The following is a 16,612-nucleotide window of genomic DNA, read 5'->3' on the forward strand; positions in this document are numbered from 1 at the left end:
TTTACAGGTGGCACAGTCATAACAACTGTAGCAACCTGGAGGTTTCCTATACACATTGGGGTGTGGGGGTGGATCACTCTCAGTTACATCGGCCTTCATTAGTCTGTCCCTAAGGTTGCGCCCCCGGGTATAGGCCAACAGTGGCCTCTTGTTGATCAATGCAGGGAGATCTCTATCTGTGGCCACTATAGGCCATAATGCCTTAGTGGCCCGTCTAATGATTGGACTAGTTAGAGAGAATTCATTAACCCAAGGAATGACATCGGGCTTTTCCTTCTTTTTAGGTTTGAAAAGCTCCTCTCGCTGCATTGTGAGGACACGATCCTTTTGAGATAGGAGATTTTGCATCTCATAACCCCTATCACTGAATTTCTTTATCATTTTGTCCAGTTCATTGGGCAGGCACTCAGCTTCACTTGTGATGCGTGCCACTCGCATCATTTGTGATAGCGGTAAGCTTTTTTTGAGTGACGGTGGGTGGTGACTCGTTGCTCTAAGTAAAGTATTTCTATCAGTCGCTTTAGAGAATACACTAGTGCAAATTTTTCCATCTTTAACTGAAATGGATACATCAAGGAAGTTGGCTTGGGTCATACTATGACTGAATGTGAACTTGATATAAGGGCTAACCGCATTAATCTGGTTCATACAGTTGATGAAGGACTCCTCCCCACCCGCCCACACCAGGAACACATCATCTATGTATCTGGTGTACATGACGATGTGTTCACTAATGTGGGCGGGCGCAAAGAAGAGATCCTCCTCCACCTCAAACATGTATATGTTAGCGTAAGAGGGGGCCACGGAAGATCCCATGGCACACCCTCTACGCTGCACATAAAACATGCCGTCAAACAGGAAATAATTGCGACACAAAGTAAGCTCCAGAAGCTTAAGAAACAATGTATGATCAAACAAGGCAGGATCAAGATTCTTAAGTAGAAAATTTTTCATAGCCCTGAGGCCCCCCTCATGCAGGATGGACGTGTACAAACTGCACACATCCAAGCAGCAGAGAAGGGCCCCAGGGGGAAGCACGACCAACTCTTCCAATTTTTTTAGGAAGGTGGTAGTGTCCTTAAGAAACGTTTTTTGCAGAGGCAGCAACGGCTGCAGGATGCTGTCCAACAATTGTGAAACTGGCTGCAGTAAAGAATTACAGGCGGAGATTATAGGCCTCCCGGGCGGTTTAATTGGATCTTTGTGCAACTTAGGCAACGTATAGATCACCGGGACCACAGGGTATTGCACCTGTAATGCTTTCAGGACCTTTTTTGGGATCAACAGTTCACGACATGCGGTTTCCAAGATATTAAACAGTTCCTGTTGATAGCCAGATGTTGGGTCTCGACTCAAGCGTGAATATACCTCCACATCTGCAAGCTGATTGGAAATCTCCGATTTGTAATCCGACTTAAATTATAGGAATTATAAAAAAATGACTATGGGTGGTCAGGTGTATGGAAATAAAATACAAATTTAATTGTAATATTAATAAAACATTAAAAACATGTATTATTCGAGTAAAAAAAGACATTCAAGTCAATAGTCACACTTAATTTCCACAATGCTGGGATATGAAAAGCCTCACAGGCAGTATTGTGCGTGGATCCGTGAGGTGGGCCAAATTATTGTCATCCACCCTTTTTTATAAAAGGGACTCAGGAAATAAGGTAGTCCAGAAGTCCTCATCCACTGGTGATGCCGGGCCTTTTAGGAGTTGGCGTACCTCCAGAAAAACAATCTTGTGTCTCGGGGTGGATTTTGTGGACCAGTATTAATCCTGAGGAGAGGTGTCCTGTTGTAGGAGGACCGTGCGATGGTTAGGCAAAATTTGGAAAATCCCACAGGGTTGGAAGCAAATGGATCCTCTGGCCAGGGTGCAGGTGATACCTGACGTCAGTAGGGGTGAAGCACCTTACGCGTTTCGCTGCTTTCTGCAGCTTTCTCATAGACCATATTTATAATATATTCTTTGTATTTTCATATAATGTTTTCAGTCAGAACTCTGGAGAATACTGGAGTATGACAGGAAAGGCTCCGCCTGCTGTCTCCCCTCACCACGAGTCACTGCCTCCCTTATCCTACTTGCTAGTACTACCACATGAAATATACACGAACTGGCTAACGCTGTTAAAATTCTAATGCTGATTCACTGTAGGTTGTTCTTGCTCCACCCACTTCATTTTCTGCTGATGTGCGTATCCTCAAAACCACCCCAAACACACCACAACAAATACCACTTTACTTTTTAATGTCACTTTTATTATTATTAATAACATAATTGTCAGCATTTACTGTATACAATAGTTTCAGTGTATTTCCTACAGAAGGATTGCAGCAGACCCACAGACGGGGGAAGCACAGAGGACCACTTCAGGCACGGCGAATGACCAGCTCATGGCAGCCTCTGTTGGGAATATGGCCTGGCTGGCGCTTTCTATTAAGACAGCTGAGTCGCAGATGAAGATGGACGGAGAGGTGAGGGGGGTGTCACAGCTCATCTGCCTGCAGCACATTAAATAATTACCAGGAGCCCGGCTGCAGGCAGACAGAGCGGTGAGGGGGTGTTACATTACATTATATAATAACCAGGAGACCGGCTGCAGGCAGACAGAGAGGTGAGTGGGTGTCACAGTACATTATATGATAACAGGAGCCTGGCTGCAGGCAGAGAGGTGAGGGGGTGTCACAGTACATTATATAATAACCAGGAGACCGGCTGCAGACAGGCAGGCGGAGAGGTGAGGGGGTGTCACAGTACATTATATAATAACAAGGAGACCGGCTGCAGGCAGGCAGAGAGGTGAGGGGGTGTCACAGTACATTATATGATAACCAGGAGACCGGCTGCGGGCAGGCAGAGAGGTGAGGGGGTGTCACAGTACATTATATAATAACCAGGAAACCGGATGCAGGCAGGCAGAGAGGTGAGGGGGTGTCACAGTACATTATATGATAACCAGGAGACTGGCTGCGGGCAGGCAGAGAGGTGAGGGGGTGTCACAGTACATTATATAACAACCAGGAGACAGGCTGCGGGCAGGCAAAGAGGTGAGGGGGTGTCACAGTACATTATATAATAATTACCAGGAGACCGGCTGTGGCAAGGCAAGGAGGTGAGGGGGTGTCACAGTACATTATATAATAACCAGGCGACCGGCTGCAGGCAGGCAGAGAGGTGAGGGGGTGTCACAGTACATTATATAATAACCAGGAGACCGGATGCAGGCAGGCAGAGAGGTGAGGGGGTGTCACAGTACATTATATGATAACCAGGAGACTGGCTGCGGGCAGGCAGAGAGGTGAGAGGGTGTCACAGTACATTATATAACAACCAGGAGACAGGCTGCGGGCAGGCAGAGAGGTGAGGGGGTGTCACAGTACATTATATAATAATTACCAGGAGACCGGCTGTGGCAAGGCAAGGAGGTGAGGGGGTGTCACAGTACATTATATAATAACCAGGCGACCGGCTGCAGGCAGGCAGAGAGGTGAGGGGGTGTCACAGTACATTATATAATAACCAGGAGACCGGATGCAGCCAGGCAGAGGTGAGGGGATGTCACAGTACATTATATAATAACCAGGAGACCGGCTGCAGGCAGGCAGAGAGGTGAGGGGGTGTCACAGTACATTATATAATAACCAGGAGACCGGCTGCGGGCCGGCAGAGAGGTGAGGGGTGTCACAGTACATTATATAATAACCAGGAGACTGGCTGTGGCAAGGCAGGGAGGTGAGGGGGTGTCACAGTACATTATATAATAACCAGGCGACCGACTGCAGGCAGGCAGAGAGGTGAGGGGGTGTCACAGTACATTATATAATAACCAGGAGACCGGATGCAGCCAGGCAGAGGTGAGGGGATGTCACAGTACATTATATAATAACCAGGAGACCGGATGCAGCCAGGCAGAGGTGAGGGGATGTCACAGTACATTATATAATAACCAGGAGACCGGCTGCAGTCAGGCAGAGAGGTGAGGGGGTGTCACAGTACATTATATAATAACCAGGAGACCGGTTGCAGACAGGCAGGGAGGTGATGGGGTGTCACAGTACATTATATAATAACCAGGAGACCGGCTGCAGCCAGGCAGAGGTGAGGGGATGTCACAGTACATTATATAATAACCAGGAGACCGGCTGCAGCCAGGCAGAGGTGAGGGGATGTCACAGTACATTATATAATAACCAGGAGACCGGCTGCAGGCAGGCAGATAGGTGAGGGGGTGTCACAGTACATTATATGATAACCAGGAGACCGGCTGCAGGCAGACAGAGAGGTGAGGGGGTGTCACAGTACATTATATAATAATTACCAGGAGACCGGCTGCAGGCAGGCAGAGAGGTGAGGGGGTGTCACAGTACATTATATGATAACCATATATGATAACCAGGAGACCGGCTGCAGGCAGGCAGAGAGGTGAGGGGGTGTCACAGTACATTATATAATAACCAGGAGACCGGCTGCAGGCAGGCAGAGAGGTGAGGGGGTGTCACAGTACATTATATAATAACCAGGAGACCGGCTACAGGCAGGCAGAGAGGTGAGGGGGTGTCACAGTACATTATATGATAACCAGGAGACCGGCTGAAGGCAGGCAGAGAGGTGAGGGGGTGTCACAGTACATTATATAATAATTACCAGGAGACCGGCTGTGGCAAGGCAGAGAGGTGAGGGGGTGTCACAGTACATTATATAATAACTTTTTTTATTCTACGTGTACTCCAATTGGGAACGGCGAAGGCCCGACATTTGGCGAGCGGAGTGAGCAATACGAGGGGATGCAGTACACTTGTACATGGTCCACGTGCTCAGGCGTCGACATTGACACCTAAAAAAAACTCCACACGTCTGGCTTTTCCATGTCAACCTTTTGCCATTGTCGACCGTGGGCATGTCAATCTTTTTGGAGTCGACCTACTTTCCCCCTTGCAGAACATTACATGATAACTAGGCGGCCAGCGCAGCCTCCAGGGTCTACGCCTAACACTGTGGGATAAATGCCGTAAAGTCACGATAATCCGCTCTGCCCACCCCGGTAATCTGCTGCCATCTGCTTTCCCTACATTATATGATTTCACATTTACCAGACACAATGCTGATTGGCAGAAGCTTTCTGGAGTTTATTTAGCTATGGAGAGGATGTATTCCTGTCCAGCCGATTTACTGCACTATATTATAGTACTGATGTGTTATTGGGTGCTGACATCACAATAGGTAGTACTATAGAATGGTGGTGGCAACAACAAGCAGGGGGCCCAGTGTATCTGGGGGCCCAGTGTATCTGGGGGCCCTGCAGTGATCACAATGTGCTGTTTGCATATGACACTTATCTCTGCACAATTAGTGACACCTTGGCAGCAGTGCATTAAATAGATCGAGTCACCAGAATGATGGTTCCGGTATCTCACCCCTCCGGCGACCTCTGACCTGGCCGTACTGGGTCTGCCTTAAACTGATGCGAGACTACTCCTGGCAGGTGCGCTGCGTATCCTGAAGATTTCATGGAGCCACAATATCTCATTCAGGAACATGAGGGAACAGACGTCAGAAAGCAGGGGCAGGTCTGGCAAGGAACACGTAGCACCCTCCTCACCAGTGGCGGAACATGTGGGTTATGGGCCCTGGTGCAAAAATATAATTTGGGCGCCCTTTCAGCACCCCAACCAAAGTTCACGATATGAAACATGGCAGAGGGTGACAGGTGGAGGCAGAGGGTGACAGGGAGAGGCAGAGGCTGACAGGGAGAGGCAGAGGGTGACAGGGAGAGGCAGAGGGTGACAGGGAGAGGCAGAGGGTGACAGGTGGAGGCAGAGGGTGACAGGTGGAGGCAGAGGGTGACAGGTGGAGGCAGAGGGTGACAGGGAGAGGCAGAGGGTGACAGGTGGAGGCAGAGGGTGACAGGGAGAGGTAGAGGGTGACAGGTGGAGGCAGAGGGTGACAGGGAGAGGCAGAGGGTGACAGGTGGAGGCAGAGAGTGACAGGTGGAGGCAGAGGGTGACAGGTGGAGGCCGAGGGTGACAGGTGGAGGCCGAGGGTGACAGGTGGAGGCAGAGGGTGACAGGTGGAGGCAAAGGGTGACAGGGTGAGGCAGATGGTGACAGGTGGAGGCAGAGGGTGACAGGGTGAGGCAGAGGGTGACAGGTGGAGGCAGAGGGTGACAGGTGGAGGCAGAGGGTGACAGGGTGAGGCAGAGGGTGACAGGTGGAGGCAGAGGGTGACAGGTGGAGGCAGAGGGTGACAGGTGGAGGCAGAGGGTGACAGGTGGAGGCAGAGGGTGACAGGGTGAGGCAGATGTTGACAGGTGGAGGCAGAGGGTGACAGGGAGAAGCAGAGGGTGACAGGTGGAGGCAGAAGGTGACAGGGAAAGGCAGAGGGTGACAGGTGGAGGCAGAGGGTGACAGGTGGTGGCAGAGGGTGACAGGTGGAGGCAAAGGGTGACAGGGTGAGGCAGATGGTGACAGGTGGAGGCAGAGGGTGACAGGGTGAGGCAAATGGTGACAGGTGGAGGCAGATGGTGACAGGTGGAGTCAGAGGGTGACAGGGTGAAGCAGAGGGTGACAGGTGGATGCAGAAGGTGACAGGTGGAGGCAGAAGGTGACAGGTGGAGGCAGAAGGTGACAGGGAAAGGCAGAGGGTGACAGAAGGAGGCAGAGGGTGACAGGGAGAGGCAGAGGGTGACAGTGAGAGGCAGAGGGTGACAGGGAGAGGCAGATGGTGACAGGGAGAGGCAGATGGTGACAGGTGGAAGCAGAGGGTGACAGGGAGAGGCAGAGAATGACAGGGAGAGGCAGAGGGTGACAGGGAGAGGCAGAGGGTGACAGGGAGAAGCAGAGGGTGACAGGGAGAGGCAGGGGTGACAGTCTTCTGCAGCACAGAACAGGGCCCTGCTCACAAGAGCTTCCATTCTAAAAAGGGAGGGTGGTGCAGTGGTGGTACTGCTAGCAGGCGGTGCCATCTCCACAGGCCAAAGGTGTCACTGGTGTAATCTCAGTGGTCAGACCTTTATCCCTTTCATGTCTAATGCAGCCCACACACGCACCGATTCCAGCGTGCGTTGTGGGCTTAACTAGCACACACAGCATCGCATCGTATGCCTTGTGCATACGATGTGCATGCGATGCGATGCTGTGCTAGAAAAAGCTAGTACAAAAAGTATGTGCAGCACATACTTTTTGTACTGTACGATGAGGTGCCGCGGGAGCGCGCACCCCATCGTACAGCATCGCACTGCCGGCATCGGCGCGTGTGTGGGCTGCATAACATTTAGTCAGGCTCAACAGCCCTAGCGCTAGTAGCAGATCCGGTGGTGAGACACTTTAAAATAAGAACATTATCATCATTCAACATTCAATGTAGATCATTTTTTTATAAAAATTAAATTTTAAAAATGTAAACATTTAAACCAGACTGTGTGAAATGCAAGAGATTTGTATAGAATTGGTAATACGCCCTGAAAACACATGAAGGGGGTCACCACCGCTTGATACCGTTTTTCTCAGAATTTCTCTCCATTACCACAGACAGCACAGCTTGTCCTGCTACCCAGTAATAGAAAAGCAGGGTACATGCTGCACAATATGCTCTGTGAGTAGTATTAACGATTTCCCTTGAACTTCGAGGGTGAGGGCAGCAAGCCATGCGAGGGGACGCAGTGTGCTTTTTTTATTGTCCATGTCAACTGTGTCGACATTCAGGTCGTCCTTACTCTTGTCGACCCTATGACCCAAGCCCCTCATTAACGACCCACCGCTCATGGTTAACTATATTAAGAATACACACTGGATGATATTACAAACGATATAGCTCCAGAGGGCCAAATGGGTGATATTGTGTAATATAACAAGTGTGCTCAGCTTAAGGCAGCAGCAGCGTAAAGCATTCCGCTAAGAATTCCGGTTTCCATTGTCTTCTAAGCAGGTTGCACACACATACAGTACCTCACCCATTCTCCACACACCATTCCCTAGTCTATCCTCCAGTTATACGCCCCACTACACTAGATTGTAAACTCTCACGGGCAGGGCCCTCCGCCCTCATGTTTCTCACCCTGGGGCAGATGTACTAAGCCTTGTGAAGTGATCAAAAGGAAGGTGATAATGCAGCAGCCAATCAGTTCCTAACTGTTATTTTTCAAACTATCAGTAGCTGATTGTCTTCTGTGTTATCCCTTCCTCTTTATCACCTCACAGGCTTAATGCATCTGCCACCTTGGGAGATGGGAGTTCTATGTCACATGGGATGTTGTTAATTGACAACCAATCAGATACTATGTATAATCTTCTAGAAAGTGCTAAATATATAAATAGTAGATTCTAATTTGTTGCCCATAGCAACATCCCATGTGAAGCAGATCTCCCATCTTAGTAAATGTCCCCCGATGTCTCTAGTGCACTCCTCCTCAGTCAGTGATTCTGATCCCTACCATTGCCAGGCAGGTTATGATGTCATGGTGTGATATTTGCCCCCTGTACTATATGAAGTTATACAGTACTAGTAGGCCCGCTCAAAGCAAATGCTTCGATAGCTAGTGTGCTACCCTGTGATTGCCTCTGTTCGCGCATGCGTGAGAGAGAAAGAGATGTAGTTTCACTAGCTGCCAGCCAATGGCAGGGTTTTGGAGACACAGAAACGGACACTAGACATATATATAGATGATTTTATATTGGCATATTTATTATAACTTCTCCGTGTGTGGCGTGACAGACCTGTACAGGTGCATTATATATAATAATAATAATAGTGTTGTTAAATCGACCCAGAGAGATTGACGCCACTGAGGGATGCTTCTGTGTTTGTGGGCAGGGATTTACAGCTTTGCACATGGCCGCTCTTCACGGCCACCTCCAGTGCTTACAGCTGCTCATTCAGGGCTACAACATGGACGTGAACTTGCCCAGCAGACTCGGACTGAGACCTCTGCACTTGGTTTTAAGTAGAAAGAATGGCGACCGGACGCTGGCGTGTGTGCGGTATTTATTACTGCAAGGAGCAGATGTGAACGCGTAAGTCATGCCATAGATATCGTCTACATTGCCAAATATGTACCGCACTCTGAGGAGGGAATGCTGAGACTGGGAGCAGGAGTGCTTATACTGGGAGGGGAAGTGACAGCAGACTGGGAGCAGGAGTGCTTATACTGGGAGAGGAAGTGACAGCAGACTGGGAGCAGGAGTGCTTATACTGGGAGAGGAAGTGACAGCAGACTGGGAGCAGGAGTGCTTATACTGGGAGGGGAAGTGACAGCAGACTGGGAGCAGGAGTGCTTATACTGGGAGGGGAAGTGGCAGCAGACTGGGAGCAGGAGTGCTTATACTGGGAGGGAAAGTGGCAGCAGACTGGGAGCAGGAGTGCTTATACTGAGAGGGGAAGTGGCAGCAGACTGGGAGCAGGAGTGCTTATACTGGGAGGGGAAGTGACAGCAGACTGGGAGCAGGAGTGCTTATACTGGGAGTGGAAGTGGCAGCAGGAGTGCTTATACTGGGAGGGAAAGTGACAGCAGACTGGGAGCAGGGTGCTGGGACTGGGAGGGGAATGACAGCAGACTGGGAGCAGGGTGCTGGGACTGGGAGGGGAAGTGACAGCAGACTGGGAGCAGGAGTGCTTATACTGGGAGGGGAAGTGACAGCAGACTGGGAACAGGAGTGCTTATACTGGGAGGGGAAGTGACAGCAGACTGGGAGCAGGAGTGCTTATACTGGGAGTGGAAGTGGCAGCAGACTGGGAGCAGGAGTGCTTATACTGGGAGGGGAAGTGGCAGCAGACTGGGAGCAGGAGTGCTTGTACTGGAAGGCGAAGAGGCAGCAGACTGGGAGCAGGAGTGCTTATACTGGGAGGGGAAGTGACAGCAGACTGGGAGCAGGAGTGCTTATACTGGGAGGGGAAGTGACAGCAGACTGGGAGCAGGAGTGCTTATACTGGGAGGGGAAGTGACAGCAGACTGGGAGCAGGAGTGCTTATACTGGGAGGGGAAGTGACAGCAGACTGGGAGCAGGAGTGCTTATACTGGGAGGGGAAGTGACAGCAGACTGGGAGCAGGAGTGCTTATACTGGGAGGGGAAGTGACAGCAGACTGGGAGCAGGAGTGCTTATACTGGGAGGGGAAGTGACAGCAGACTGGGAGCAGGAGTGCTTATACTGGGAGGGGAAGTGACAGCAGACTGGGAGCAGGAGTGCTTATACTGGGAGGGGAAGTGACAGCAGACTGGGAGCAGGAGTGCTTATACTGGGAGAGGAAGTGACAGCAGACTGGGAGCAGGAGTGCTTATACTGGGAGGGGAAGTGACAGCAGACTGGGAGCAGGAGTGCTTATACTGGGAGGGGAAGTGGCAGCAGACTGGGAGCAGGAGTGTTTATACTGGGAGGGGAAGTGACAGCAGACTGGGAGCAGGAGTGCTTATACTGGGAGGGGAATGACAGCAGACTGGGAGCAGGAGTGCTTATACTGGGAGGGGAAGTGGCAGCAGACTGGGAGCAGGAGTGCTTATACTGGGAGGGGAATGACAGGAGACTGGGAGCAGGGTGCTAGGACTGTGAATGACAGCAGACTGGGAGCTGGGACTGGGAGCAGGGATGCTTGGATTAGATGAAAAAGTGACAGTAGGCTGGGAGCAGGGACGTTGGGACTAGGAGCAGAGATTTTAGGACTGTGAGTGGGAAGGGACAACAGCCTGGAAGCAAGGATCAGGACACTGGAGAATAGACTGGGAGCAGAGGTGCTGGGACTGAGGGCCTTATTCTATTTGACTCTTTCTGACAAAATCCTTCTTAAGCCCTGTACACACGCTTAGATTTTTGCCTGTTTTCGATTCGATTTTGCTTATAGAAGCAAAATCAAATCGAATCCTAATCGAAATCGTATGGTTTTTGTGTCACTTTTGATCTGCTTTCGATTCGATGCGCGCTCCCGTTTTCACCAAATCGAACACAAAAATCTTCTATGCAGCCAAGGAAATCTCAATTCGATCCAGTAAATAGAATGAGTACATTGTGCCTACATTGTGAAATCCAAATCGAATCGAATGCAAAAGTACAGATCTAATGCTAAATCTAATGGGAAGATCCAATGCCAGATCTAATAGAAAATCGAATCTAACATCAAATCTAAAGCAAATCTAAGCATGTATACAGGGCTTTAGATGGACAAAACCATGTGCACTACACGTGGGGCAGATGTAAAATATGCAGAGAGAATTAGATTTCGGTGAGTTATTTTGTTTCTGTGCAGGGTAAATACTGGCTGCTTTATTGTTACACTGCAATATAGATCTCACTTTGAAGTAAAACCCCACCCAAATCTAATTCTCTCTGCACAAGTAACATCTGCCCCCCTGCAGTGCACATGGTTTTGTCGATCTAAGAAGGATTTTGTCAGAAAGAGCGAACTAGAATAGGGCCCTGAGAGAGGAAGGAAGATGTGCTCTGAACAGGGAGGAACAAAGGTGCTGGATGAGGGAGAGGACAGACTGGTAGTAACACCAGGGCCAGATGTATCAAGCTCCAAAAAGTGATAAAATGGAGAGTGATAAATAGCCAGCCAATCAGCTCCTCCCTGCCATGATACAGGCTGTGTTCGTAAAATGACAGATAGGAGCTGATTGGCTGGTTGTTTATCACTCTCTATTGTACCACTTTTTGAAGCTTGATACACCTGGTCCTGAGTCACTCCCATGAGGTTTCCCTGCTGCAGATTCTCCATGGGTCGGAGGAGCATGTGATGTCCTCCTCCAATCACAGCTCAGCACATGCTCCTCTCATCCTTCAGAGTCTCAAGGCATTTACCCAATAGAGTACAGGTTCTCACACTTGTCCTCAGAGCCCCACACAGTTCATGTTTTCCAGGCACTGAGAAGACAGGTCCTGACTGAATTATAACTCTCCCTTGTGTGTTATAGGTATCTACCCCAGCTCACCCCACACTGTACTTTTGTTAAACCACAAAAAAAAACATTAATTGTATTTAATTAGACAGTGCAAGAGCAACATGACCGCCCTTCACAAAGCCGCCGCTGAGGGTCTGGAGGATTGCATGGTGGTCTTGGTGGAAGCCGGAGCAGATGTCCACGCTAAGGATTCCGAGGGCAACAAACCCATTGACTTATGCAAAGTCTGGTGCAACCGCTCCTGTGCCAGGTGGGTGTTGAGCGCAGACTAGCCTGACTGACACTTGTAGCCTAGGATCAGCTTTAGGACAAAAAGCTGAGACTGCAGTCTGTTAAGCTGCTGTGACCTCACCTGGTCTGTGTCAGAATCCTAGTAGTTCAGCTAAATAATACAAAGACACATAATCAATGTATAATATAGTTAATAATAAGGTACTCTTTACCTAGCACGGCGCCCATCGCGACCATCGCATGCACTAAAAAACGGGTGCGATGCGATGCCCGCGATGGCCGCGATTTCCCATAGGGACCAATGTTAAAAATCAGATTGGTCGCGATTTTAGTGTTAAAAGTCAGATTGGTCGCGATTTTTACATAGGAATCAATGTTAAATGGGCCACAGAGCCCTAATAGTCCCCCTGAAGTGTGAAATGGCCCCCACAATTTTTAACGCCACCCCACGATCAACGTGAACCCGAAGCGTGGCGAGCGCAGCGAGCCCGCGAGGGGCGGCGGTACGCGTCCTCCGACCTTTTCATACCCCCACTATCCACGTCGGCGTGGAGTTGAGAATAGAATAGTGTGGCGAGCGCAGCGAGCCACCGAGCCCGAAGCGTGGCGAGCGCAGCGAGCCCCGCAAAGGGAACGCGGATACCTTCACAGGTAAACGCGTCCCCTCGCGGGCTTCACAGGTGTCCGCGTCGCCACGGACACCTGTGAAGCCCGTGAGGGGACGCGTATAACTGTGAAGGTATCCGCGTGCGCTCGCCACGCTTCGGGCTCGGTGGCTCGCCACACTATTCTATTCTCAACTCCACGCCGACGTGGATAGTGGGGGTATGAAAAGGTCGGAGGACGCGTACCGCTGCGCTCGCCACGCTTCGGGTTCACGTTGATCGTGGGGTGGCGTTAAAAATTGTGGGGGCCATTTCACACTTCAGGGGGACTATTAGGGCTCTGTGGCCCATTTAACATTGTTTCCTATGTAAAAATCGCGGGCATTGAGCCAATTAACGCTAAAATCGCGACCAATCTGACTTTTAACATTGATCCCTATGGGAAAATCGCGGGCATCGCGTCGCACCCGTTTTTTATTTACCCGCGATGCCCGCGATTTTTTACCCCCGACGCCCGCGATTGTAATCGCGGGCGCCGTGCTAGGTAAAGAGTACCAATAATAATGTAGCCCTCTGGTCCTCCTGGTATACTAATTGAAAAAAAAAAAAAAAAGACCCACCCAGAATAGTGGCACCCAGCACGTATTTCCACAAGATGGATGCTACACTACTACTATAGAGCATGTGCTGCTCTGTCAGGGTGGAACACCACTGCTGGAGTGGCGAAGAGCAAGCTGGGCCCAGGAGGGCATAAAGGAGGGGTTTTGCCGCCATAACAGGAAATAGATAGAAGAGCTGCAATACAGGTAAAATAACACCTGTAGCGGCTGGGCCGCAGTGTAAGGCAGCACATTCCCTATACTGGCCAAGTTCGGAATACTCTGTGGCGGGACTTCACGCATGTGAAATGGGGCCTTATGTCCACTAGCCAACCCCACCTGTAAATGACATTTTGTGGGTGTGACCATGTGGCACATTGGGGGCAGTCCTGTCAGGCTGCTCTCAGCCTTTCCCGGCACTGTATGGATGCCCATACACAGAATAAATGGCGCCAGCATCACCGTTCCCACAGCCATTCCGCATCAAAATAGGAGTCACTTAGTACATGATGCTGCAATTTAAATCCGCAACTTGGGCATCTCAATACTGAGGAATTGGCATATTTAGCCACAGCCACTGTGTACAGGATGGCACCGAGATAACATTAACAAACAACTCTTTTGTTCTCGATCCCTTAGCAGAACATAATGTAGAAGTAACTAATGAGAAGCAGCTTAAACTGTAGACTGTACTACAGTTCTAGGGGAGTGTAGCTTATAGGTGTCGGGGAGGGGGAAGGAGAGTGTAGCAGATGGGTGTCCGGGAGGGGGAAAGGGAGTGTAGCAGCTTAAAATGTAGACTGTACTACAGTTCTAGTGGAGCACGAAGGAGAATGGAGATTGGTTTTGGGGTGCAGAAAGGATAGTGTAGCAGATGGGTGTCAGGGAGGGGGAAGGAGAGTGTAGCAGATGGGTGTCAGGAAGGGGGAAGGGGAGTGTAGTAGATTGGTGTCAGGGTGCAGGAAGTGGCAGTGGATTAGAGCAGTGGGGAATGGAAGATATTTTCCAAAATTGGCAATACAGTCCACTGACGGTGAAGCACAGCTCACGAAATGGGAGTTGGGAGCCAGCTCAGCTCACAAAATGGCCGCGGGTTGTGCGGCAAATAGAAAAAAAAATGGTTAAGTAATGCTGAAATTCTAAGTTCACCTCTCAGGAAGTAAAACAAACCATAAGCTTTGTTTCCAGGTACCTCAGCCACGTCATGTGGAAGAGAGACAAGAAGAATTTTGCTCAGGAAATGAAAAAGGTGGAAATACTGAAGAGAACCATACAGGAGAAAGAGAAAGATGGCTCCTTCAGCACGAAGGTGAGAGTTTATGTAAGCTTCATCTTCTATTGTCCGTTACAGAAAAACACAAAAAGGAAACTAAGAGAACAGATTACAATATCCCCACCACAGGTATTGGGGGTAATAATCCCTGACACCGTGACCTGTGGAATACGTACAAAGCTATACAGGTTACATACAGAAGCACATACTGTACTTCCACACTAACTGACAGTGGAAGAATGGATACATTCCAGGACAAGGGTGGGCATGTCCCACGCATGCACAGGGCCAGCAACAGAAATCGTGGGGCCCAATACATCCATGTTTTTGGGGCTCCCTATCCATCCCGGGAAGTAATGGCTCCCTTGTATCTTTCCCAGCTTCACCCCGCACCTGTCTTTCCAGAACCATCCCTTTCCCTCTGGCCTCCCTCCATCCCCTCATCTCACCGGTCTCCCAGCTTCTCCTCCTCCCTGTGACTCTTAACCCCATTATCCTCTGTCTCTCCAACACACCCCCCCCCCCCACAGTGCTTCCCCATGCAACTTCATCTCCAGCCTTTCTAAACCACCACCAGACCTGTATGTCTCCCTAGTATACACAACTCCTGCTACATGCTTCTAGATTCTGCTGCTTCATCTTCAGTTCTCACACAGCTCAGCTCTACTGCTGTCTAGCAGCATATGACCTGCGTACTGAGGGACCGATTCAGCCCTAATCGCAGGGCTGCAAGTTCACAGCCCTGGTGATTATAAGAAGGCCGGGCATCAGTGAGCACCCGTTGCAGCCACAGGGTGCACAAGCAGCACAGAATATGGAGATGTGACAGGGAAAGTGATGTGATGTTAGGAGGGGAAGGGAGGCAATAGGAAGCCATAGACTGAACATTATATAGTGGAAGCAGTAGGGACCCCAGCAGCACAGAGTATCAGGCGATGACTGACGGGTCAGTGAGGACAGGGGCAGTGACATGATGTGAGGATTGGAACGGAGGCAGCAGGAAGCCACAGACAGAGACAATGCAAGGAGGTGAATGGAGGCCAGGTGGAGCTTCTAGTTAGGTGCTGGAAGAGCACAGAGCAGTGATGTGAGGCTCATATGAAGCAGGTATGGGAGTCTGTGGTGTCCAATCCACCATAGAATGAATCAAAGATCAAGCATGCGTTTATTAGGTCTTATTATTTGCACATTTGTAAATGCATCTGTCTTTATAGAAGTTGCAGAAACCCCTCAGGATTGGTCAGGAGCTGCATGTCTGCCACTCTGGGAACAGCAACAGAAATACAGCATCTTCCAACACCGGCAACATCAGAGATGACGGAACCAAACCCAAGTCTAGGAGGAAAGTCCCATCACAAAGCACAGAGAGAGAACATTCCCATCCGGAACAGTCCTGTAGCTGGAACCCGAGCACCAACCCTTCCACATCACCCATCACAGATATCTACCGGATTAACACGCTGCGGCTGGGCACACACCCAGATGGCGCCAATGTAGACTTCAGCTCCAGCGTTTTGCTCACCAAAGATGATCAGGAACATCCACAAATCCGGACAAATGCAGGAGAAATCCTCTCTAAGCCAAAACTGCCCTACGAGACCATCCAGAGGAGTCTGTTCCCTACGAGGGGGCCACAGGACAGGATCCACATGCCACAGGAGTTCAGGGCCCGCCACGTGTTTGATGTGCAGAGAAAGCAGCAGCCGCTGGAGGGGCAAAGGCTTGACTCCGAAATCGCTTTTCACCTGCGGCAGAACCTGGACACAAAGATCTGTGAGTGGCAGAGGCACCGCCACCAGTCACCTGGGCTTACAGAACCAGCGCTGTAGGTGGCAGATGTCACCCCCACATGCCACGCCAATACGAAGGGGATCTCACATAAGCTTGGAGGCTGACATTTTATATGCAGAATATGTATACATACACACACACACACACACACACACACACACACACACTACAATATAGTCCGGAAGGAACTATCCAATAATCATCATATAAAACTGTAAATA

At 50.0% G+C, this 16,612-nt stretch overlaps 1 protein-coding gene across 1 annotated transcript; it reads left to right on the top strand.

The window, feature by feature from the left end:
- Positions 1 to 597: 597 nt before the first annotated feature.
- On the top strand, positions 598 to 16,528 carry ANKRD53 (ankyrin repeat domain 53). The gene is made up of 7 exons (XM_083186011.1): positions 598 to 789; positions 2,311 to 2,481; positions 8,816 to 9,015; positions 11,978 to 12,142; positions 14,516 to 14,636; positions 14,679 to 14,729; positions 15,815 to 16,528. Exons 1-7 carry the CDS (start codon positions 598 to 600, stop codon positions 16,427 to 16,429), a joined length of 1,515 nt encoding a protein of 504 aa, XP_083042137.1. The 3' UTR covers positions 16,430 to 16,528.
- The last annotated feature ends 84 nt before the right edge of the window (positions 16,529 to 16,612 follow it).

The sequence above is a fragment of the Crinia signifera genome, chromosome 1 (assembly GCF_055691185.1).
Source record: "Crinia signifera chromosome 1, ASM5569118v1, whole genome shotgun sequence".
Classification (NCBI taxonomy): domain Eukaryota; kingdom Metazoa; phylum Chordata; class Amphibia; order Anura; family Myobatrachidae; genus Crinia; species Crinia signifera.